Raw genomic sequence first — 25,130 nt, 5'->3', positions numbered from 1 at the left:
CAAAAGTCTGCCTGAGTTTGTCACTGTTCCTGTTTCCACACCTGCTGTGGGCCAGTCACCTGGAAAACATGCCCATGCAGGGCTTTCCCACAGAAAACATGAATAAGGACCCAGAGGAGCAAAGCTGCCGTGGGGCAGTGTGGGCACACCCACCTGGGTCCTCTGTGGGATCGGTGTGGGTTGCCGTCTGTGGGCCTGCACAGGCATGTTTGCTGGCACATGGTTTATAATCAGGCAATAAAAGGGAAGCATGTCTGCTGTGGAGATGATGAAACACAGAACAGGTCTTATTACAATATCAGGTGTGAGGCAGAGGAAGGACTGATCCAACACCTCCATGAAAGGAGAAAAGGAAGGAAGGAAGGAAGGGAGGAAGGGAGGAAGGGCATGTCTTCAGGCCAGATTCCATTTTCTGAATCAGAATAACCTGTTTGTTTTTTTTCATTCTGATTAGTGATGACTTGTCTCACTGAAGCAAAGATCCCTGCTTAGGGTGTGGGAGGAGGCATGAACGCCGGGGGAATGTCAGGAAAAATCAGCTCTGGATGAGGGAGCAGAGCCCACTGTGGGCCCAGTACTGGTGTGAGGCGTGGGGTTGGTTTGCTGTGCTCCAAATGTAAGAAAGATCCAAAAGTGAGAAGAGGCAAATGAGACGAGTCGACACGTCTCTGCCTGCAGGTCGTCGGCGCCACCTGCAGTGGGCTCAGAGAGGGGCGGCGGCTTCTCTGAGTGTTCTGGCTCAATGCGGCTTTGACTCGTCCGCTGAGAGGAAGCTTTTGTTAAGCTCTGTGCAGAAAAAGAAAAGCTGCTGTTGTTCGTGCTGCTGAAAGGTTACTGCAGTTCACGCAGAGGAGGCCCGGCCGTGCTGCGTCCAAAAACACGAGCGCGATGAGCTCACACAGAGTTACACAATCGAAAACACCACACATGCTGTGGACAGCTCAGAGGCACAGACGCAGCAGCAGCAGGCGAGAGGGTCGGCGAGGGTCGCCGTCCTGGTGTCTTTGGCTCGTTGAACTCTTTCTGAACCGCGTCCAAATCGTTCATCAGCAATCTGAATGCATTTTAAAGTTTGTCAGCCAGCACTGAATGTTCTGCAGCACACAACACGCTCCTCTTACTGTCCTAAAATAATCTCACTGCTCACCCTGACACGAGCCTGCAGAGAGACTTTTGTGGGATATTTCCACTCAGCTGAAGTGTTCACCGTGTCTCATCTGGAAATCTGTTTTTACCAGCAGCGTGCAAACCTCAGCGTTCTGCTGCTGCTGCACTGCCTGCGTTTGCTTTCCCTTCAGTGAGCGTGTCGTCCTCTGAGAACAGCAGAGAACAGTATCTCCTGCAGTCTCACCTGCACATTCAAATAAACATGCAGCTGTTCTCCAGCGGTCCCATCGTAAACAATGAACTCAGCTCCTGATGGGTTGATGGGCAGCATTCACTGTGAGGGAGAGACTAACACGCTGACTGCGGGACCGGCTGCTGCAGTTATTGTGAAAGTTTATCAGCTGTATTTACAAATATTTGTCATAACTTCATGAGTGCATATCATTTGTGTTATTTCTGGTAAATGACCCTCAGCACTCCGTGTGCTTTGGTTTATTTTCCAGCAGAGATTTTGGGCCTGACGCCCACAGCGTCAAACAAACACTGAGTTTATCGTACACTGTGGGGTCTAAGTGCCATGAGAGTACTGCAGCGCTCCAATCTCACTTCAGTTTGATTTACTTAGCATTAACTGCTGTCTCAAGGTGCTTATTGTAAAGTACAGACCCTACAGTAATACGCTGGTCACTTTATTAGGTACACCTTGCTAGTGTCAGGGTGAAGCTCAGAGCTGGTTTCATTCTTCATGGCTCAGATGTTCCTCACAGATTTTGGTCCCTGTTGACATGATATCATCACGACATCATGACACAGCTGGTGCATCCTTGATGCAACTCTCCCGTTCCCCCACATCCCAAACGGCTCTGCAGGACTGAGATCTGTGGCTGCGGAGGCCGTCTGAGTGCAGTGAACTCACCATCCTGTTTAATTCGAGCTTCAGAAGAAGCTCCAATCAGCAGCAGCCTGAACACTGAAACAGGCCAACCGAGGCTCCTCAGACCAGGAAGCGCTTTCCCACCTTGTGTTGTCCAGTTGTGCGAGTCTGTGAGCTGTAGCCTCAGGTTCCTGTTCTCACTGACAGCAGTGACACTGACGTGGTCTCCTGCTGCTGTAGCCCGCCTGCTTCAAGGCTCAGAGATGCTCTTCTGCAGATCGTGGTCATAACCCATAATCCCTTATTTCAGTGCCCGTTCCCTTCCTAGAGGTTGGAGAGTCCCAGCTCAAATCAAATCAAATCACTTTTATTGTCACTCACATGTGCTGTGCACACTGGTACAGCACATGTGAGTGAAATTCTTGTGTGCGAGCTCCACAAGCAACAGAGATGTGCAAACACAACAACACAAACGAGCAAAATACAAGAATGGCCAACCTGAAACTAATAAATATATGTACAATATATAATAGTATATGCATTTCTGGATGTGTATACTAAATATTTTCCTACGTGTGTGTGTGTGTGTGTGTGTGTGTGTGTGTGTGTGTGTGTGTGTGTGTGTGTGTGTGTGTGTGTATACACATTTTTACAAATTAAATAGTAAAAAAAAAAAAAATAATAATAATAATAATAGAATATATAAAATATACAGAGTGAGACATGTGCAAAACAGTGGCGTTACTGTACAGTATGGAGTGCATAATGTTGAAGTTCCAGTAGTGAAGCTGAGGTGTCTATGACGTGTTCAGCAGTCTGATGGCCTGGTGGAAGAAGCTGTCTCTCAGTCTGCTGGTTCGGGACCGGATGCTGCAGAACCTCCTTCCTGATGGAAGCAGTCTGAACAGTTTATGGCTGGGGTGACTGGAGTCCTTGATGATCCTCCCCGCTTTCCTCAGGCACCGCTTCCTGTAGATGTCTTGGAGGGAGGGAAGCTCACCTCCAATTATCCGTTCAGAGCACCGCACTACTCGCTGGAGAGCTTTGCGGTTGTAGGCGGTGCTGTTGCCATACCAGGTGGTGATGCATCCAGTGAGGATGCTCTCAATGGCACAGTGATAGAAGGTCCTGAGGATGCGGGGGCTCATGCCAAATCTTTTCAGTCTCCTGAGAAAGAAGAGGCGCTGCTGCACCTTCTTCACTGTTTTGTTTGTGTGTACTGACCACGTAAGATCCTCTTACTGCAGCTGCACAACGGGCAGAACAAAAGGAGGTTTGGAGGTTTGCTGGTGGAGCTTTACTGGTGGAGGTTTGCTGGTGGAGGTTTACTGGTGGAGCTTTACTGTTGGAGGTTTACTGGTGGAGGTTTGCTGGTGGAGGTTTGCTGGTGGAGCTTTACTGGTGGAGCTTTGCTGGTGGAGCTTTACTGTTGGAGCTTTGCTGGTGGAGCTTTACTGGTGGAGCTTTACTGTTGGAGCTTTGCTGGTGGAGGTTTGCTGGTGGAGGTTTACTGGTGGAGCTTTGCTGGTGGAGCTTTAATGTTGGAGGTTTGCTGGTGGAGCTTTACTGGTGGAGGTTTGCTGGTGGAGGTTTGCTGGTGGAGCTTTACTGTTGGAGCTTTGCTGGTGGAGGTTTACTGTTGGAGGTTTGCTGGTGGAGCTTTGCTGGTGGAGGTTTACTGTTGGAGGTTTGCTGGTGGAGGTTTGCTGGTGGAGCTTTACTGTTGGAGGTTTGCTGGTGGAGGTTTGCTGGTGGAGCTTTACTGTTGGAGCTTTGCTGGTGGAGCTTTACTGTTGGAGCTTTGCTGGTGGAGCTTTACTGTTGGAGCTTTGCTGGTGGAGGTTTGCTGGTGGAGGTTTGCAGGTGGAGCTTTGCTGGTGGAGCTTTACTGTTGGAGGTTTGCAGGTGGAGGTTTGCTGGTGGAGCTTTACTGTTGGAGGTTTGCTGGTGGAGCTTTACTGGTGGAGGTTTGCTGGTGGAGCTTTACTGGTTTTCGGACATTCGAGGATCAGATATCCCAGGAATCGAGCTACCAACCTTCTGATTGGCAGATTCCTGCTCTGGGCTACAGCCACAGCTTTCTTTGCTTGAACCTCAGGTCAGAGTTAATGGCTCAATAAAAAAAGCTGCTGTGAAAATGCAGCCAACTGCTGATGAAGAGCACTGTCTGGCTCCTTTTTAAAGATGAGGAGTGGCGCGAGACTTTTGCACAGTACTGCAGGGTGGGGCTAAAGTATTGACAGGTCAGAGGGAGGATGTGAGAGTAACGGACGCGGGTGTTTAATCATCCAGTTTCCTCCTCTGAGCGTTCGAGCTGCGATCGAGCGTACAGTCACACAGACTTCTTTATTCACAGGACTGTGTTGACTTTAAGCCTTCAGCCTGAAAGTCTGTGACGCCGAGCAAACGCTGACTCATCAAAGACTCATTCCAGCCGAGAACCTGAGCAGGAGCTTCCTGTGACGGTGTCACGGTTCTGGGTCGTTTCTTGTGTTTCGGTTTGTTTTCTGATGCTCGTGTGCTCTGCTGGTTCTGTTTCTGGTTTTTGTGTTTAAGGATTTGTTCTTCGGTTGTGTCTCATGTTTAGCATAGTTTGAGGTCCATGTGTTATATTCTGTCTGCCTCTGTGTCGAGTCTGCGTCCTTGTGTGATGGTTTCTTGTTTCCTGTTTTATTGTGAAAGTCCGTGTCTTATGTGTGTATTCAGTTTGCCTTCCTTGTCTCGTCTTGTCAGTTACTTGCAGCTGTGTTCCCGACCTGTGTGTAATGTCCCTGTTCTCTGAGTGTATTTAAGCCGTGTCTTCTGTTGTTGTAGTCGTTGGGCCGTCTGCGTATCTGCTGTGTGGTTTCCCTGCTGTCACCATCATGTACCTTTGTGTGTATGTTTGCTGTTCAGTAGTTTAGTTTGTCTCAGTACAGATTAGTTTTGTTCCGTTTTGCCATTTCCACTTTTGTTCTACAATAAACCACATTCAATGAGTGCCTGCAATTGGATCCTCGTTCATTTCCTGACACAGTGTCATGATTCATCGTCCTCACATAGTTAACGATGACTGTGCTGAGAGCCACACGAAGACATCAGTGACGTCTTTTCAGTGTAATCCAATTTTGTGGAAGTCTACGTGAAGCTCGGAGCCGTTAATGAGAACCAGACGGCTGCTTTCCCAACAAGAGCCGGCCTCCTGCGGGAACGCTCGGATTACATCAGATGTGATGTTGAAGCTCACAGAGTTTTTTTTCTCACACTGTTGCTCAAGCAGAGAGCTGAAGTCCTGCATCTATTCAGTGAGTCCTGACAGAGCTCCAGCCCCACGACGTTTAACGCATCTCAATAAACGCCTGACGAGGCTCCAACTGGAGACCTCAGCCCGCCTCTGAGCGTAACGGTTTCAGAAAGAATAGAAGACGCTTCACAGAAAAACATCTGGGAGGTCGCTTTCCAACAAATCCTAACATCAAGGAATGTTGTGTCGTGGTTATGTCCATCTTTTATATACAGTCTTCAGAAAAATGCAGCACAAAGCACTGGCTACACATTAAACTCCTTCTGACCTCCATACAAACGTTTCTGTTTCAAAAATAACCGAACAAATTGAAAACTGTTGCTGAGAGTATTTGGGCTTTTATTTTGAAGGCTGAACAGCTGTAACTTCCTGCACATTGATGGCACAGGAGGAAACGTCCTCTTTCCTTATGCTCTCCTTTCTCACAACCCAACCCTGATCCGGGTTCTTAACTTCCTGTTGGAAGGGAGTTTTTCCTTCCTGCTGTCGCCTCGTGTCGGCCCACAGGGGTCATCCCTCTAACACTGCAGGCTGTTGGCTGCACATACACGTGCACTGAACTCAACCCGCTGCTCGCACACTTTCACTCAGCAGAATCAGGTCAGACAATCACAGCGTGAACCCCGATCCCAGCCCAGAGGCCCGGCGAGCCGAGGGTTTGAGTCCGTGCGCCCACGCTGGCACTGTGTGTTTCTGCAGGTCATCGCTGACGTGCTGTAACTTAACAGACATATTCTGGATCTGTTGTGAAGCAGCTGTGGGACAGTTTGTCCGCGTGAGGACGAGCACATCTAGTGCAGAACTCGGCGTTCGCCTCCAAAATAAAAGCCGTGCAGAGCAGAAGAAACAAATGTTGGTGTAATCAGAGGACATGCAACGTGAGTTTACAGGTAACGGTCTCTGCACAGGACCAGCGTGACATGACTGCTTGTGTTTGTGCTGGCAGCTTCACACAGGCTCTTATCAGCGGTTTCACTGATGTGAGTTAAGCTTCCACGTCGGGTTTCGCTCATGTGTCAACACGTCTGGAATTTTATCGATTTCCCACTAACTGTTATTGTCTTTGTGTTTCATTAACGCTGATAGACAAACATGTGCTGCTTGTGGCCACGGCTCACTTACAGACCTGACCCTGGTTAGACGACAAAATAAAACGATAATAACAGAAACATTTAAGAACAGCTGTTTCACTGATCGTTAATGTTTTTATTTCAGGTGGCAAAGTTCCTGATCTGTAAAGAGGAGCGGCCGATCTCCAAACACATGAGCCGCTAATGCCAGAGACACGTTAAAGCGTGTTTCTGTCTCAGAAATGTTTGAGCAATGTCTCTTTACACAAGCCGGCACTGGTCACCCATCACGCTGGGATGCCTTCACTCTCAGATTGAGATGATTTCTCTCCACACTCGTCGCTGACAGACTTGGTGGGAAACAGTCGAGATGAGAATGTCTAAAGTGGATGTTCAGAGACATTCAGCATCGGCGCTCTGCTCCTGATTCAGTTTCCTTCTGGAGTGATCGTCGAGCATCAGTTCAGGACCAACAAAAGCCTGCCTTCAGTTTGGCTTCACAGACTTAAAAGCTGAAACCTGTTCGGTCATCCAGGCTGTCCAGTACTGAGACGCTCCAAACTAAAAAACAGGGAACAGTGTCCAGATTTAGAGTCAACAGGTGAAATCTGTGAGCGAATCCCAGCGGCAAAGTTCACTGCAGAAACATGTTCCAACAAAGTTCTTCCTGTTAAAAGGAAATTCTTCTCTAAGTGTTCGTTGTGCATCGTCTGTTCTGATTGGTGGTTTCTCTCTAATGTCAGAATTTCTCAGTCCGTAGAGCTCAAAACTTGATTTTGGGGAATAAATGTAATTTTTGTCTCCAGCTGAGGAGATTTTGGACTTCTGCAACTTCCCTTTAACCTCTTAAGCCCCAACGCCCCCCCTCCCTCCAGGGGCAAAAGGCAGGAGATCAGGTAGACTTGGCTCTTAAGAGGTTAATTGAATTATGGAGCTGTGCTCACAGGTCATCTGACCGGTTTCTCCTGCATATACAGGGAGGGCTGCCTTTGCACGCTGGACTCATCTAAAACACATTTACCTGCGCAAACACAGGTGTAAGAGCCATGATTTGTAAAGCTACGTTATCTGAGATCAGAGATATTACAGAGGCTCTTTCACCAAACTGCAGTCTCTCTTTTGTGCCCTGCAAAAACACGTCCTCCTGTTGATACTCGGTGCAGCAGTTTCATGAAGTCGTGGCCTTTGTTCTTCTCCGCTGGCGGGTGGAGCACAGCTCGCGTGTCTGGCAGGCAGAAGGTACACAGCAGGGACTCGCTGCTTCCTCTGTGAGTGGACTTTGACTCTGTGAGTGTGCACTGAGCAGGTTTACACTTACATTATGTCACGCTGCAGAACCAGAGCAGCGCCTCAGCTCGTGTTCTGTCTCCTTCCTGTTCCTAGATAGTAGTTTTCATGTCAGCACAACACACACGCACACACTCGGCTGTTTGCAGTGCTTGTTTCCTAGGCTTTCAGGAGAGGCGGTGTTTTATCAGGTACACGGCAGTGCTTCATACAGAGACAGAAAAGCCATGAATGTACCTCCAAATATCTGGTTTCGATTGGCTCGGCCTGCTTCCTGTTACAGTCTGCCCGAGCACACAGACTCACAGAACACTTAAAATGATTGTTTTTGGTTTTTATGTCACAAGTATTCTTATTGCACTTCAGCTAATTTTACAGGAACTTCTTTGACTGTTACCGATCATCAGTAACACTGTGGCGCTTTCCCCGGCTGAGAAGCATCACTTCATGAAAGCCAGTTTTCTGTCCTCTCAGGATGTAACTCGGTGTGTTGGTGCAGGCGGTGCGGACTCGGCCGTCTGACTTCTGCATGACTTTAAAGCCTTTCCTGGATTAACTGTGTGGAAAAACAAAACCTGCTGAGTCTGCAAATCCAAAGTTTGGTTAATAATGGATGCTGTTGTTCTCTTAGCTGGTCTCTGCCACAAACAAACTCTCATTGAAATGAATCGACAGATTTTATTGTCATTTCAACCAGACATGTAACACACAAACACAGGACTACGTAAAGTGCAATGTGCAAACAAATGCACAAATAAACAAGATAAGACAGAACAGGACGACACACACAACGCTCTGCAGTGTTGTGACAGCCATGAAACTCGTTTTACTTCCCAGAGACGTATTTATTAGGTCAGGTATATTTTGGTCTCATGAAAGGAAACACCCTGATCTGCCTTCATCCCTTCATCAGACACGGTGATGTGATTAGAGAGAAAGCTGCCTGAGCTCTTTTCACGGTCCCTAACAGTGTTGGTGGTCTCCGTTTTCACAGGCGTGGACTGCAACTGTCCCAGCTGACAGCGAGCTTCCACTCCAACCCCACATCCACGAAGAACACGCACTCAGTGAAGGAGATTTGAGTCTTCGCGGCCTCGTTTTTATCTTTGTTCTTATAACTTTGTATTCTGTGTGTCACATGGGGCGATCGTGGCTCAAGAGTTGGGAGTTCGCCTTGTAATCGGAAGGTTGCCGGTTCGAGCCCCGGCTTGGACAGTCTCGGTCGTTGTGTCCTTGGGCAAGACACTTCACCCGTTGCCTACTGGTGGTGGTCAGAGGGCCCGGTGGCACCAGTGTCCGGCAGCCTCGCCTCTGTCAGTGCGCCCCAGGGTGGCTGTGGCTACAATGTAGCTGCCATCACCAGTGTGTGGATGACTGGATGTGTGAAGCGCTTTGGGGTCCTTAGGGACTAGTAAAAGTGCTATACAAATACAGGCCATTTACCATTTACATGTGGCATCCATATGATCGATAAAAACAAACTGAAGTTGGTGTGTTTTATTTTGAAAGCTTCCGGTGATGTGCGCGTGTATCTGTGTGTGTGCGCGCTCCCGCAGAGTAGCGCTCCGGTGTGAGTCCCGGAGAGAGGTAGGATCATGTCCCCGCTGCTGCTGCTGGTGCTCGGCCTGCTCCTGCCGCTGCTCCTGCTGGTCCTGCGCGGCAGGACGAGGTGAGTCCGCCCGCATCTCTGTCCGGCTCGGCTCGGCTCTGATTTTTCGTGTCTGTGTTGATGAGAAAAGTTGTTGCACGCGGAGCTCCTGGTTGGCTCTGAAACGTGTCGGTGATTATCGGCATTGTAACATTTTTCATGAACGATGTTTTCGTGTTTGTTCTGTAGTTTTGACCCGGGTCACGTTCACTGCTAGTCCGACTGTAATGTTTCCCAGCAGCGAAGCAAAGGGTGGGGTAGCCTGGGGTCACTGCGGGACGGAAGTGCTCGTTGTCCCGTTCCAGACTCGGGCACATGATGGAAGTGTGTTGAGATCGATGCTGCCACAGGAAGTGGAAGAAGATCAACACGCACACGAAAGGAAACAAAGAGATGGAGGATGAGGTCACTGAGTGAGAGACGACCAGAGGTCAAAGTGGGGAGAAGCTCAGACTCACGCACAGACCCGGTGCATCACAGAGACGCTACAGGAGCTGCGCTGAAGTCTTAGTTTGAGTCTTAGAGGCAGCTTCAGGTGGATGGTGACCTGCCCCTACCCCAGTATCGCAGGCTGGTCAGCCGTGAATCTCCTCAAAACCTCCTCCTCAGGACAACTGTAGCTGAAGGAGAGGCTTCTGCTCCCCTCGGGAGACTCCGGGTCTGATGAAGAGCCCAGAACTCGTGCAGAAGGACTTCAGGTCTGTCAGCACTGAGCTTTCGGGTATCGAGCTTCATCTCGATGATCCTCGGGTGACAGACTCATCGATAAGATGAATGAAGCAGATCAGAGAGACGATCAATGCAAAAGAAAAATACAGGCAGCAAATCAGTGAAAGTTAATGAACCACAGAAGAGCAAAACAATCAGCTGAGGTGGAGAAACCCGAGGGCCGCAAAACTCCTGCAGTGAGGGTGTGAGGACGTGTCAGCATTACCAGAGGGGCAAACCGTCATCGCCCTGCAGAGGGGAAATCGGTCCAGCGTGGTCATCCCAGTTACTAATGGCAGGAACTAGGGGTGGGGGAAAAATCGATACTGTGTAGTATCGTGATATTTTGTTTGCTAATAATGTATCGATACAGGGACAGCAGAAATCGATGTTTTGTTACAAAAAAGGTTTTTGTGCTCTGACTTCAGAGCATGTTGATCCTTTTTCTGAGCAACAATCCTGACACTGTCCAAATGTGTTTAACTTTTCTTATGGCAGCAATAAACATGACCGTTTACTTATTTTAATTTAAGACATGTTTTATTTTAATTAAGTTTAAAACTTTTTTATTTAATGTAAAATTATATTTTGTTTTAATTTACTTTCAAATTCTTCAGTTGCTGAAGGGGCTGCATAGTTTTCATATTGCATAGTTTTTATAAATAGCTGTAATTGTACCAGATGTTTTCAGTTCAGTGGGACTAGACTGTAATACAAACCGTTCAGTTTGTCAACAATAAAACTGAAATGAGAGAAAGACTGAGTGTGAGACTTTGATATTAGATAAAATGAATATTGATAAAGTTTAACTTTATGGACAGAATCTGAATATCGCAAAATATTTTTAAAAATTGCAATAATATCGTATCGTGCGTTAAATATTGCAATAACATCGTATCGTGCGTTAAATATTGTGATAATATCGTATCGTGCGTTAAGTATTGTGATAACATCGTATCGTGGGATGTATGGTGATTCCCACCTCCAGCAGGAACCATGACATCACCCTCATCCTTCGCGCCGCGCCGGGCGACTGCAGCGAGTTACAGCTGTTTGCCCTGTAGACAGCGATCACTGGTTAAGTAAGTTGACTCCTGCCGCTGGAGGGAAGGAGCGTACGGTGAGGGGGAGAAATGCAGCCGTGATTTATGGGAGCCACCTGTTTCAGCTGACCCCAGATCAGCAGGTGAGACGGCTGCTTTTTCCAAAGATGAGAATGAAATGGGATGCATCCCGTCTCTGATGCAGCGGGACGTCATCCCATCCCTCCTGCTCAACACATGCTCAGCGTCCTGAGCAGGAGCGCATGGTTCTCAGCGCTGGTGCAAGGCGGACCATCATGGAGGACAGCAGCACGCCACTCACAGCCTTTATCACACGTTTTGGGAACGGCTGGCTTCCCTTCGGCTTGTGCTCGGCTCCAGCGCAGTATAGACGAATGCTTTTGCAGGTGGGACAGGTGAGATCTCTGAGCCACGTTTGGATGAATTTGGTCGGCACCGAATCATTCGAGGAGCATCTGATTGATGCGCCTGGTGTGAAGCTGACTCCAGAACAGTGTGGGGTGTTTGAAGACGCCCTCGGCTCACGAGTGACGTCGTTCACTCAGCGTTTGAAGCGAGCGGCTAACCCTGAGAATCCTGCAGCATCGACAGAAACTCTGAAGGCAGATTTCTCTGGTTTCTTTCTTCTCGCAGCAGATTTGTGGTTGCACATCCAGAGTTTCCGAGCATTTCGAACGACTGTAAGGACTTAAACGCTCAGGCTTCAAACTCTGCTGTTCCAGGACAGTGCCTCCTCAGACTGCACGCTCCGTCCAGCTCTGTCCTGTTCTGGATCCTTATGCTGGATTCCCACAGCTGAGTGGGAGCGCTGATGTCCATCTGGTGGGATGTTCCAAATATTTCTGTCTTGCATTCTTGAACTCTTTGTCCCCGCGGTCGTTCTCAGAGCGCCGATCGCCTCCACGTCTTGGTCTCTGACACACTCGGCGTCTCACAGCGGACACTCGGTGTCTGGACCGACACACAGCGCGTCATTCCTCAGTTTCCACACTTTGCAGTCTGACACAGCTGCTGCAGGTTCATCTAAACTGAGCACATGAAACGGGACGATGTCTCTGAAATATCAGTAACCCGGCTTCACGGGTTTCACCTGGATGAGACGGACGGTGTGGTCACGTGGCACAGCGTGGGATAGAAAGGCACGCAGGGATCTCTCTGCAGGGAGTGACTGGAGGTGGGAGGCTGATGTTTGAGCATGTGCAGACACGGCTTCGTTAGGTTTGGCCGCACGTTAGTGCACACACACCGGCTGTTGGTCAGGTGACTCGTTCTGCAGATGCACTCATACTTTACACCCAACCAGCTACCGGGAGAGACTCACACCCGGTTCTCTGGTCTGATTCAGATATCTGTTGTGTTTTAACCTCGTTGTGAAGCACTTTAGTTTACCTTTGGTTTTAAAAGTGCGATAGAAATAAAGTTGTTTTGTATTCAGATGACGTAATGAGAGCAGATTAACTGATGGTGTCGGCGATGTTTGGCTGTCTGGCCCCAATGAAAGGCTTCCTGTCTGTGTTTGAAGACAACTGGGCCGCCTCCAGGGTGTCCCGTGACCTTTTGCTCCCAGGAGGAAGTTCCTCTCAGTGTGAGGCACAAAGACTGGAAGTGCAGGGGAACACTTAGCAGCTCAGGAGGAAACTCACAGCGGGAACCTCAGATTGGTTAAAGGGTGGAACGTTTCCAGCCGCTGCGCATGAATGCGGCGCAGTAATGACCCTGCTGCTCGGTCCTTTGTACAAGTTGTTTTCTCGAGGCAGTGAGGCGCCCTTCAGCTCGGACCCGGCAGGGCCGCGTTTCTCTTTGTTCCCCCGGAGTCACGATTCCTCTCACGGCCCGTGGGAGTCGTGCGGAGTCTTAGTTTCACTCCTTGGCTACGTTTAAAGACATCTGTTTACATCTCGTTACTTTCTGCCTTTGTGTGCGTCCTTTTTACCTGAAGGTCAGGTGAAGGTGATTAAGACAGATGTAAATGTAGGAATGAGTGAAGGAAAGCCTCGGGTTTGTGGACGTAGCGAAGGAGGACATGCAGTGACAGAGGAGGACGCTGGAACAGAAGATGTGACTCCTGGAGGGAGCAGCTCGGAGAGAAAGGCCTCACTTTGCATCGCTTTCAGAAATGCTGTGTTTGTGTTGCACTTCTCTGGGGTCACGTTGTGTGTGCTTGTTTGTGTACACGAGTCCATCAGTAGTGTGAACACAGAGCATCACTGTGACCGACGACTGCTTCGAGGTGATCCGGCTGCAAACTCTGGCAGAGAGCTGAAGTCATTCTGTGTCCTCGTCCCTCATTAATTCAGGGTTTCGTTCCCTGTTTGCTAATTATGCAGAACATCGGAGTCTTGTTGAGGCATGAACCCTGTAAATGTGACGCTTGTTGTGATAGTTTGTTTCCTGCTGTGTTATCAAACTGAACCTTTCTGTCCAAACGTGGAGCTGGGTGGAGTGTTTCTGGCTTTCTGCACTCGCAGCTCGTTTAGGGTTTGTAACTCGGATCAAAGTGGAGACTCGGCGCTTAAACCGTTGATGTTAGGTCAGGAAGTCGAGCTCAGATTGTGACTGGCCCGGACACGTTTTCGTGTTTCCTGAGAAATGCCTTCACGACATTCGGGCTTCCACGGCAGAGCTCTGGGTAAACACCGGACTGCTCAGGATTACGGCCATTAATCCAGGGAATGGGGCACAGTGCACACACGGGCTGATGCAGCATGTTAGGCTCCTTGCATTAAATCAAACTGCACTGACTGATTCTCTGTTTAAAAGCAAGTTTACATGTGAGCTGACCGAACAGCAGCGAGCCGATAGAAAACAGATCCTGAAGCTCACAGCAGGCAGACGTCTGTTTAATAACCGCAGCAGACTCTGAAGGTGTTTTATAGGAGGGAGTGTTTTTCTGCCTGAGGTTACCCTTTATTACAGTTTCACAATCTCAGTGAACAGGAACACCTGAGCCTCCGTCCACAGGAGGATTCAAAGTTCAGATCAGACACGCTGTGTGACACCAGATAAACTGTTTGATGTCAAACTCACAGAGGTGAAATAATGTGGTTTCTCTTGTGTGTTGCTTGCAGACGAGAAGATGAGCCCCCTTTAATAAAAGGCTGGATTCCTTTCATTGGAAAAGCTCTGGAGTTTGGGAAAGATGCCCACAAATTTCTGAAAGAACATAAGAGGAAGTTTGGAGATGTGTTTACCGTCCAGATAGCAGGTTGGTATTTCCAGCGTCCCTACCAGCCCCATTAAAGAGAGACGGCCTGTCTGCACGTTAGCAGCACAAACTCGTTAAAACAGTCCAGGGCTGCACTTCAGTCATTCATAAAAATCAAAATCCTGTAAATTATACAAGTGTGACGCACAGATTATTACGGAGCAGGTGACAGGGTGAGCCTGTGTCCATCTTTGCTTTTGACTAGGGCTGCCACGATTACATCGACTATCAAAATCGTCGACGGCTAGTTTAATAGTCGACGCGTCGTTTGAAGCTTTGTAAGATCCCAAAAGACGCAGGAATAAGTAGCAGGATTTAAGAGTGTAATAACGGACTGAAACAGAAGATGGCAGCACTGCATGTACAAGGATGCCAGCTGCCGTTAAACCCCGAAGAAGAAGAAGCTGTGTACCAGAATTCATAGCACCGCCCAGCTCAGTAGTGATGGTAAATTTGATTCTTTTTGCTGAATCGAGTGTTAATGAGTCACTCACCAAAGTGAATCGGGTGTTTTGAGTCATTTGATTCACTGAGTCAGTTGACCAGAGAGTGCAAAAATTTTACATTTTCACTCAAACTTAATTTGTTTCCCTTTTCATGTAAATCCCACTGCTAAGATGAATGATTAAAAAAAACCCAAAAAAAACCCCCAACTATTTTATAGAGAAAAAAAGAGCAAAAACATTTCTAAAATTAAGCAATTTCTTATCAAAATTGCTTAATAAACATTTATTTTGTTTATTTGTATTTTATTAGTATTTTCCTTAAGTGTGTCAAATATACATTTTCTCATCTAAATGTCCACTGCGCTGTGAGCCAGGGAGCGGTAATGCGCCTTAACATTGGTTGCCAACCAAGAAGAAGAAGAAGAAGAAGCAGCTGTGAGCCAGGAGGGAGGGAGGGAGTGAGTGATTCGTTCGCTCTTTGATTCAGCACAGGAGGGAGGGGGTTAGTGAGTCCTGAGTGATTCGCTCGCTCTTTGATTCAGCACAGGAGGGAGGGGGTGAGTGAGTCCTGAGTGATTCGTTCGCTCTATGATTCAGCACAGGAGGGAGGGGGTGAGTGAGTCCTGAGTAATTCGTTCGCTCGCTCTTTGATTCAGCACAGGAGGGAGGGGGTTAGTGAGTCCTGAGTGATTCGCTCGCTCTTTGATTCAGCACAGGAGGGAGGGGGTTAGTGAGTCCTGAGTGATTCGTTCGCTCTATGATTCAGCACAGGAGGGAGGGGGTGAGTGAGTCCTGAGTGATTCGTTCGCTCGCTCTTTGATTCAGCACAGGAGGGAGGGGGTGAGTGAGTCCTGAGTAATTCGTTCGCTCGCTCTTTGATTCAGCACAGGAGGGAGGGGGTTAGTGAGTCCTGAGTGATTCGCTCGCTCTTTGATTCAGCACAGGAGGGAGGGGGTTAGTGAGTCCTGAGTGATTCGTTCGCTCTTTGATTCAGCACAGGAGGGAGGGGGTGAGTGAGTCCTGAGTAATTCGTTCGCTCGCTCTATGATTCAGCACAGGAGGGAGGGGGTGAGTGAGTCCTTAGTGATTCGTTCGCTCGCTCTTTGATTCAGCACAGGAGGGAGGGGGTGAGTGAGTCCTGAGTGATTCGTTCGCTCGCTCTATGATTCAGCACAGGAGGGAGGGGGTTAGTGAGTCCTGAGTAATTCGTTCGCTCGCTCTTTGATTCAGCACAGGAGGGAGGGGGTGAGTGAGTCCTGAGTGATTCGCTCGCTCTATGATTCAGCACAGGAGGGAGGGGGTGAGTGAGTCCTGAGTGATTCGCTCGCTCTTTGATTCAGCACAGGAGGGAGGGGGTGAGTGAGTCCTGAGTGATTCGTTCGCTCGCTCTTTGATTCAGCACAGGAGGGAGGGGGTGAGCGAGTCCTGAGTGATTCGTTCGCTCGCTCTATGATTCAGCACAGGAGGGAGGGGGTTAGTGAGTCCTTAGTGATTCGTTCGCTCGCTCTTTGATTCAGCACAGGAGGGAGGGGGTGAGTGAGTCCTGAGTAATTCGTTCGCTCGCTCTTTGATTCAGCACAGGAGGGAGGGGGTGAGTGAGTCCTTAGTGATTCGTTCGCTCGCTCTTTGATTCAGCACAGGAGGGAGGGGGTGAGTGAGTCCTGAGTGATTCGTTCGCTCGCTCTATGATTCAGCACAGGAGGGAGGGGGTTAGTGAGTCCTGAGTAATTCGTTCGCTCGCTCTTTGATTCAGCACAGGAGGGAGGGGGTGAGTGAGTCCTGAGTGATTCGCTCGCTCTTTGATTCAGCACAGGAGGGAGGGGGTGAGTGAGTCCTGAGTGATTCGTTCGCTCGCTCTTTGATTCAGCACAGGAGGGAGGGGGTGAGCGAGTCCTGAGTGATTCGTTCGCTCGCTCTATGATTCAGCACAGGAGGGAGGGGGTGAGTGAGTCCTTAGTGATTCGTTCGCTCGCTCTTTGATTCAGCACAGGAGGGAGGGGGTGAGTGAGTCCTGAGTGATTCGTTCGCTCGCTCTTTGATTCAGCACAGGAGGGAGGGGGTGAGTGAGTCCTGAGTGATTCGCTCGCTCTTTGATTCAGCACAGGAGGGAGGGGGTTAGTGAGTCCTGAGTGATTCGCTCGCTCTTTGATTCAGCACAGGAGGGAGGGGGTGAGTGAGTCCTGAGTGATTCGCTCGCTCTTTGATTCAGCACAGGAGGGAGGGGGTTAGTGAGTCCTGAGTGATTCGTTCGCTCGCTCTTTGATTCAGCACAGGAGGGAGGGGGTTAGTGAGTCCTGAGTGATTCGTTCGCTCTTTGATTCAGCACAGGAGGGAGGGGGTGAGTGAGTCCTGAGTGATTCGCTCGCTCTTTGATTCAGCACAGGAGGGAGGGGGTGAGTGAGTCCTGAGTGATTCGCTCGCTCTTTGATTCAGCACAGGAGGGAGGGGGTTAGTGAGTCCTGAGTGATTCATTCGCTCGCTCTTTGATTCAGCACAGGAGGGAGGGGGTGAGCGAGTCCTGAGTGATTCGCTCGCTCTATGATTCAGCACAGGAGGGAGGGGGTTAGTGAGTCCTGAGTGATTCGTTCGCTCTTTGATTCAGCACAGGAGGGAGGGGGTGAGTGAGTCCTGAGTGATTCGTTCGCTCGCTCTTTGATTCAGCACAGGAGGGAGGGGGTGAGCGAGTCCTGAGTGATTCGTTCGCTCGCTCTTTGATTCAGCACAGGAGGGAGGGGGTTAGTGAGTCCTGAGTGATTCGTTCGCTCTTTGATTCAGAACAGGAGGGAGGGGGTGAGTGAGTCCTGAGTGATTCGTTCGCTCGCTCTTTGATTCAGCACAGGAGGGAGGGGGTGAGCGAGTCCTGAGTGATTCGTTCGCTCGCTCTATGATTCAGCACAGGAGGGAGGGGGTTAGTGAGTCCTGAGTGATTCGCTCGCTCTTTGATTCAGCACAGGAGGGAGGGGGTTAGTGAGTCCTGAGTGATTCGTTCGCTCTTTGATTCAGCACAGGAGGGAGGGGGTGAGTGAGTCCTGAGTGATTCGCTCGCTCTTTGATTCAGCACAGGAGGGAGGGGGTTAGTGAGTCCTGAGTGATTCGTTCGCTCTTTGATTCAGCACAGGAGGGAGGGGGTGAGTGAGTCCTGAGTGATTCGTTCGCTCGCTCTTTGATTCAGCACAGGAGGGAGGGGGTTAGTGAGTCCTGAGTGATTCGTTTGCTCGCTCTTTGATTCAGCACAGGAGGGAGGGGGTTAGTGAGTCCTGAGTGATTCGTTTGCTCGCTCTTTGATTCAGCACAGGAGGGAGGGGGTTAGTGAGTCCTGAGTGATTCGCTCGCTCTTTGATTCAGCACAGGAGGGAGGGGGTTAGTGAGTCCTGAGTGATTCGCTCGCTCTTTGATTCAGCACAGGAGGGAGGGGGTTAGTGAGTCCTGAGTGATTCGTTCGCTCGCTCTTTGATTCAGCACAGGAGGGAGGGGGTGAGTGAGTCCTGAGTGATTCGTTCGCTCGCTCTTTGATTCAGCACAGGAGGGAGGGGGTGAGTGAGTCCTGAGTGATTCGTTCGCTCTTTGATTCAGCACAGGAGGGAGGGGGTGAGGGAGTCCTGAGTGATTCGTTCGCTCGCTCTATGATTCAGCACAGGAGGGAGGGGGTTAGTGAGTCCTGAGTGATTCGTTCGCTCTTTGATTCAGCACAGGAGGGAGGGGGTGAGTGAGTCCTGAGTGATTCGTTCGCTCTTTGATTCAGCACAGGAGGGAGGGGGTGAGTGAGTCCTGAGTGATTCGTTCGCTCGCTCTTTGATTCAGCACAGGAGGGAGGGGGTGAGCGAGTCCTGAGTGATTCGTTCGCTCTTTGATTCAGCACAGGAGGGAGGGGGTGAGGGAGTCCTGAGTGATTCGTTCGCTCGCTCTATGATTCAGCACAGGAGGGAGGGGGTTAGTGAGTCCTGAGTGATTCGCTCGCTCTTTGATTCAGCACAGGAGGGAGGGGGTGAGTGAGTCCTGAGTGATTCGTTCGCTCGCTCTTTGATTCAGCACAGGAGGGAGGGGGTGAGTAGCTCAAATGTGATGTTAGCATGTTAGCAGCACGATGCTACTGTGAACGGAGGAGCTATTTTCTTGATGTGAGCTTCTACTCAGGGGTTTTTCTTCCAGTTCAGAGCAGAAATGCTTTTGTTACGAAACTGGCTGTTGTTCCCCCCCCCCCCCCCCCACAATTTTAATTATAAGCTAGATATATTTCTACTAATGGAATTAGTTTGCTAACAGCAACAGGGATGAGTCAGTGAGTCAGTTGGGCTTGTGAATCATGATTCACGAGTCAGTAAATTGATTCTTGAGTATTGAACGATTCGTTCACGAATCGAACATCACTACTGCTCAGTTTCCAACAATGGCGGCAGCTAGTTAGTTTTAATATTACTCTTATTATTCTTTCTGGGTCACAAAATAAATGTTTAACATATGTTCAGGCGAGAATGTAGCTGTGTAAACCTCAAATATCTGCTCAGTTTATCAAGACACCGCATATTTTCAAAAGCGCTCCGACGTTTTCGGAGACGTCTGTTACCCACTAGCTCGATAGCTAGCCGGGGGCTAGGTCACTAGAGCCGTGAGAACACTGGACTCCCGGCACATCGTTTTCAAACCCACCGCCATCTTTCGCTACTCAGGTTAAACATATGAGTCACTTAGAGAACTTAAAAATGTTGTTGTTTGGCTTTTTTCAGTATTTTATTTGTTCCTGAGTAAATCGGTTTGGCTGAGATTAAAGTTTTTACACAGCTGAATAAACGTCAAGCAGACAGCTGATTATCAGAAGTGTGAGATGCTCCAGAATTTACTCCAGTGTCCTGTTATATTTTAGATAGCAAGGAGTTTATTAAACTTCACCGAAACAATCTGCAAATTTCATTAAAATTTAATAAACTATCATCTTGTCTTTATTGTTAGTTAGCACCTTAAACACTTAAAGCTGTAAGCTAATGATAGTTATATAAGAGCAGATGCTGCTGGTGCAATAAGCTGTAATGGATGATGATCTGATTAGTCGACTAATCGCAAAAATAATCGCAGACTAGTCGACTCAAAATAATCGTTTGTGGCAGCCCTACTTTTGACACACTCCTTCTATACCCAATCACCTGAGTGACCACGAGCCAGTGAAGCTGTGCGCTGTTTCCAGGTCATTATACATATCAATGTTCAAGGTTTCTAAATAGTCAAACTTTATATTATTTACTTGTGATACTAATATGTTTTTTCTGGGAATGATTCTGAGGAACTTATCAATAATGTAGGTGATGAATAAGACAGAATTAAGGTGAATGATGGGACGCAGACACAAGTAGAAAATGAAAAAGCTGAAATGGTAAAGCAGAATAAATTCTTAGGATTGATAATATCAGACACCTAGTCATGACCAAATTAAAGATTATAACTGTCTCTGCAGACATTTTAGTGTCGAGCTGTGAGGAAATAATGATAAAATTATCTTTTCAGGACACTTCTTATAACACACAGATGGGTATTTTCATCATACAAATGTCTTATTTTTACAGTCAAAATAATTACAACTTCAGGGCTTTGTTAGTTGGTGTTCGAGCTGTTAGAGTTAGATAATGTTTAGAGCACAAAGTAATCTATTACCAGTTGATATTTAAGATCCTTTGGACCACAGAGATGGTTGATTTTAACGTGCTCGTGGTGAGAACGTCTGGGAATGGTTTTTGTGAGTCTGTGTTTGGGTTAAATCGTGTATAAAGACGTGGTTTAAATGCAGTGATGGGCTGAGGCAGCATGATAATAGAACATGTTACGTACACTCAGGAAGAAGCTGCATGCCTGAGCTGAGCTACGTTACTTCTTCCCACTGCTCTTTGAGCTAGAAGATAGTATTCTCCTTCCTGTATATACGCGCTTGTATATACAGGAAGGAGAATACCATCTTGTGTATATATGTACGCACATGCTCAAAGTGATCAGTCGGCTCCTCCAGCTGTTTCTCTTCGGGACCACTGATCTTTCCAGCTGTTTTTTTTTTTTTTTGCTCTGTCCCAACTTTTTATAGACTTGCTGACCTTTTATCTTAAAAAGCTCCAGTCTGAGATTAAACACCTGATACGGTTTGCATCTTTTATAAATACAGGTAAATACATGACCTTCATCATGGATCCTTTACTGTATCCCAACATCATCAAACAAGGCCGGCAGCTGGACTTTCACGAGTTCTCCAACAGGGTGGCATCATTTGCCTTTGGCTATCCACCTGTTACTAGCAAGTTCCCCGGCCTGAAGGAGCAGATCACACGCGGCTTCATTCTCCTCCAAGGGGATAACCTCACGCCCCTGACAGAGAGCATGATGGGTAACCTGATGCTGGTATTTCGTCAGGACTACCTGGACCAGGAGAGCAGCTGGAAGACCGCCTACATGTACAAGCTCTGCAACTCGATCATGTTCGAGGCGACCTTTCTCACCATGTACGGCAAGCCGCCATCCGCCAGCCGCCACAGCGGGATGAGCGTCCTGGAGACGGACTTCATCAAGTTTGACAAGATGTTTCCGCTCCTCGTCGCTCAGATACCCATCTGGCTGCTGGGACGGACTAGGGCGATCCGCGAGAGGCTCATCAACTACTTCCTGCCGCACCAGATGTCTTGCTGGTCACATTCTTCAGAGTTCATCAGGACACGATTCGAGATGTTTGAGCAGTATGACACGCTGAGGGATTTCGACAAAGCAGGTAGATAATTAGCTGCTGTGCAAACATGTTTCTGCTGCCCTACAGCCCAGACCTCGAGTGGCTCATGTGCAGCTGTGGTCGGAGGTTAACATCCACCCATCGTGGGCGCGAACTTGTCTTGGTCATTTCAAGTTTTGAATCACTTCTTTGAACGCTTCTAATAAATGTCCCTCAGCAAATCCCACCTTGACCAAATGCTTTTGGTTTCCATCATCAAGCTTCTACCAAGTTTGGCTCTATATGATGATGTTTATTTAATGGTAGAGTTCATCTAAATTGAACTGACTCGGCTTTTAAGCACAGTCCCAAATACTTGACGGGGGTTTTGTGGAGGCTGTTGCAGAAGCGTAATGTCGGCCTGCTTTATGTGTTTGCAGCTGCTGATGGATTTAGGCCTTTCTTCCCTCCCTGTGCAGTGTACCAGTGCCACTGGCAGCTCAACAGCCCACAATATAGACAATAATTGTTTTTGTGACCTGAGTGTAAATGCTGCGTGGAAGCTTTTTGTGGATGACATTCTGCATCCTGCTGACTTTCAGCTCATCACTTTGCCATCCTGTGGGCGTCTCTGGGGAACACGGTTCCTGCTATTTTCTGGGTCACGTATTACCTGGTGAGTCACCCTGAGGCACTGCAGTTCGTCCGTCGGGAGCTCGAGGACGTCCTGAGACTCAGCGGGGTGGAATTCAGCAGAGATAAGGATGTGATGCTGACCCCAGCGCACCTGGAGAAACTTCTCTACATGGGTACGTGCACACAGAGATTCTGCATTCGTACACTTAGAGATGTGAACCTGAAGATCATTGACCCGACTGTCTCCACAGAGAGCGCCATCGAGGAGAGCCTCCGCCTGTGCTCGGCCTCCATGAACATCCGGGTGGCTCAGGAGGACTTCAGTCTGCGTCTGGATGCCGAGCGCTCGGCGGCCGTCAGAAAGGGAGACATCATTGCCCTGTACCCTCAGGCTATGCACCTGGACCCCGAGATCTACGAGGACCCACAGGTACGCTGGACCACTTTTCAACTTAAAAGGACTCAGTGCACCTTAATACATGCATTTGTTGTTTTGAACTGATTACATACCTGCCTTAAGGTGAGACTTTAAAAAATCCAAATGACAGCGTGGCATGTCTTTCTTTGCGTTTGTATTCAGAGGGGCTGTTACCCCTGAAGCCTTGAATCCCTGCAGAATCACAGTTCTGGTTTTTGTGTAACTTTAAGGTGTTTTCATCCAGTCATGTGATCAACTCCAAATTAAGAGGAAAGTCTGGAAACCTTTGAAATCCACACAGACTGATTATCTGCTGTTGGGGGAAATGATGGGTTATTAAAGCAGCACAGGGAACAATAGTGCCATCTGTTGGCATTTTAGTCAAACTCCATCTTCCATCCATTTTTCTTCCGCTTTCCAGCTTATCAGCACCTCAGCCTGTCCCAGGAGTGACGGGGTGAAAGGTCATCATTCTGTGGCAGGGCTCCATCTGAGCCCAGGTTTATTAAGTCGGTGGTTTCTTCCTCTCAGGGCTTATAGCCGAAGCTGTAACAGTCATTTGCAGTGAAGGGATGCCACGTTTGACTGTTGTTCGTCACGCTGTCGTTCTTCTCTCTGTGCCGTCAGACGTTCCGGTTCGACCGCTACGTGCAGAACGGCCAGAAGAAGACCAACTTCTACAAGCGTGGCCAGAAGCTCAAGCATTACCTCATGCCTTTCGGCTCAGGTGCCACCAAGTGTCCCGGACGTTTCTTCGCAATCAATGAGATCAAACAGTTCCTGTCCGTGATCCTGCTTTACTTGGACCTGGAGTTGGAGGAGGGCCAGAGCAAAGCCACCTTGGACCTCAGCAGAGCCGGCCTGGGAGTCATGCTACCAGCTGAAGATGTCCGCTTCCGCTACAGGCTGCGGCCTGTCTAACGGGGACCCCCCCAGCAGGTGAGGCTGCTCTGCACGGGCATATCCAACCTGGTGTTCGTAGAATTCTCGATCACGTTCTGCTCAGATTTTTCTAATTTCTGCTTCATTTTCAGTCGTCCTGGTTCCCTGTGAGCGCCGACCTCGCGGCGTGCACTTCTGTGCACAGCCTGGACAGCGAGAGACCAGAAAGAACCAGACGTGCTGCACATGAACGGCTGTGGAGACGCTGGACAGGTTGAAGCTTCCAGCCTGTCGGATTTTTTGCCTTAAAGCTTCGTCAGTTTTAAAAGAAGACCGAAAGTAATTAGTACGTATTTTTGCACCGTGGTTATTGTCCTTGTTTTCTGTGCCTCGGTTCTGTTTACCAGTATGTACCTTTATGTAGCACTGGGGTGTAAATACTGTATGAGCCAGGAGCTTCAGGTAAACAGTGTTGCATTTGCATGCTTTCATATTAACACTGCAGCTCTCAAAGTTAAAGGAACAGTCCACACTGTGCAGGAAGTCCGGCCGCGGTTAGCTTAGCTTTGCGTAAACACAAGCGTCCACAGCGTACTTCAGAGTCGGCTGTGAACACCGTTAGATTGAGAACTTCTACAGTGGCGGACGTGGACAAAATGCTGTTAATTTTACTCTCTGCAGTGTTTACATGCTTACACAGTTGCTGTGCCTCCACAAACAGCACTCTGTTCTGCTTCTATGCCCCGTCTTTGTTTACTCTTTCCCACCCAGGCTTCTAGGCCTCTGATTGGCCAACACGGTTAGGAATATATCGCCACCTGTTGCTTTGGCATGTTCATAGCAGTGTTTTGCTTCATTTTTGCGTCTGTGGACGGGTTTTTTTTTATTTTATTTTATTTTATTTTTTTAAACGAGAACGGAAAATCTCAGTTTTCAAAAATACGTGTGGACGTAGCCTAAAGCTGTCAGCAGACTGAGAAGGAAACTTGTCAGATCAGGAGGGTCCGACTCCAGGCCTCGAGGGCCGGCGTCCTGCAGACTAAATGATGACCTCCTTACATGTCTTGAAGGTCTCCAGAGGCCTGGTGATGAACTAATCATGTGATTCAGGTGTGCTGACCCAGGGTGAGATCTGCAAGACACCGGCCCTCGAGGCCTGGAGTCAGACCCTCCTGTGTTTGTCCCACAGGGTGCAGCGAGTCAGTGCCACCTGCATGTAACGAGGTCAGCCGTTAACGGCACGCTCTTAGTCAGAGCGGTGGCGTGGCCCTCTGAGGAGCGTGTAAAAACAGCTGATGATAACCCTGCACCGGACTTCCTGGACAGTGAGGCTGTTCCTGTAGCGCCACCTAGTGTCAGCACGCTGAGCACGTCAGACTGCAGGTGGAAAACGATGTTTGAGATCTGTGGTGTGAGTGCACAGTGAACCAGCTGACAGATTTAATGTGAAACTGTCCCACTTGTGGATGAACTGTGCGAGGACCTGCAGGGCGCCGTTAAAGGAGCAGTTCACCTCAAAATCAGGTGTGTTGTAGGTCCGACTGCTCTTCCCTCACGGGGATGTGAGGAGATGCACCGACACCGAGCTTTTAACAAGCGTTTCATTCAGGAACTATTTTCTTTGCACTAATTACTCTAAAATGTGTTGATTTGGGGGTGAGCCGTCCCTGTACTGCAGCCTGTGGACGAGACACTGTGTGCCAGTGTACAGAGGGCCTGATACTCCACAGTAATACCCGTACATGTGTATTTTGATGCATTTCAGGTGATTTTGGTCTTTTATTATTAAAATAAAATGTAACGTGCTGTGTCGCGTGGTGTTATGT

The 25,130-nt window shown here is 48.7% G+C and overlaps 1 protein-coding gene across 3 annotated transcripts; it reads left to right on the top strand.

Moving 5' to 3' along the window:
* Positions 1 to 5,922: 5,922 nt before the first annotated feature.
* cyp7b1 (cytochrome P450, family 7, subfamily B, polypeptide 1) lies at positions 5,923 to 25,115 on the top strand. 3 transcript variants are annotated; one of them, XM_085254282.1, is made up of 7 exons: positions 5,923 to 6,154; positions 14,110 to 14,246; positions 20,835 to 21,431; positions 21,971 to 22,177; positions 22,256 to 22,434; positions 23,050 to 23,361; positions 23,457 to 25,115. In XM_085254282.1, the coding sequence occupies exons 3-6, from the start codon at positions 20,843 to 20,845 to the stop codon at positions 23,341 to 23,343; spliced, it is 1,269 nt and encodes a 422-aa protein (XP_085110408.1). In that variant the 5' UTR covers positions 5,923 to 6,154; positions 14,110 to 14,246; positions 20,835 to 20,842; the 3' UTR covers positions 23,344 to 23,361; positions 23,457 to 25,115. The 3 variants fall into 3 exon arrangements, with proteins under 3 accessions (XP_085110408.1, XP_085110407.1, XP_085110406.1); XM_085254281.1 differs by lacking the exon at positions 5,923 to 6,154 and adding an exon at positions 9,153 to 9,290; XM_085254280.1 differs by lacking the exon at positions 5,923 to 6,154 and adding an exon at positions 9,153 to 9,290 and having other exon boundaries at positions 21,971 to 22,434.
* The last annotated feature ends 15 nt before the right edge of the window (positions 25,116 to 25,130 follow it).

The sequence above is a fragment of the Mchenga conophoros genome, linkage group LG18, assembly GCF_057382185.1.
Source record: "Mchenga conophoros isolate Kocher_MC1m ecotype Shallow Benthic linkage group LG18, M_conophoros_male_GT1.1, whole genome shotgun sequence".
NCBI classification, from domain to species: domain Eukaryota; kingdom Metazoa; phylum Chordata; class Actinopteri; order Cichliformes; family Cichlidae; genus Mchenga; species Mchenga conophoros.
Note: the sequence above shows the minus strand (reverse complement) of the source record. Positions and strands in the feature narration are given on the sequence as shown.

What these genes read in the sequence shown, in the direction of transcription:
- cyp7b1 (XM_085254280.1), top strand. Translation starts at nt 9,217, where the DNA reads ATGTCCCCGCTGCTGCTGCTGGTGCTCGGCCTGCTCCTGCCGCTGCTC. An exon ending in GTTTACCGTCCAGATAGCAG is followed by an intron (nt 14,247 to 20,834) that starts GTTGGTATTTCC and finishes TTATAAATACAG; the next exon opens with GTAAATACATGACCTTCATC. An exon ending in AGATCTACGAGGACCCACAG is followed by an intron (nt 22,435 to 23,049) that starts GTACGCTGGACC and finishes CTGTGCCGTCAG; the next exon opens with ACGTTCCGGTTCGACCGCTA.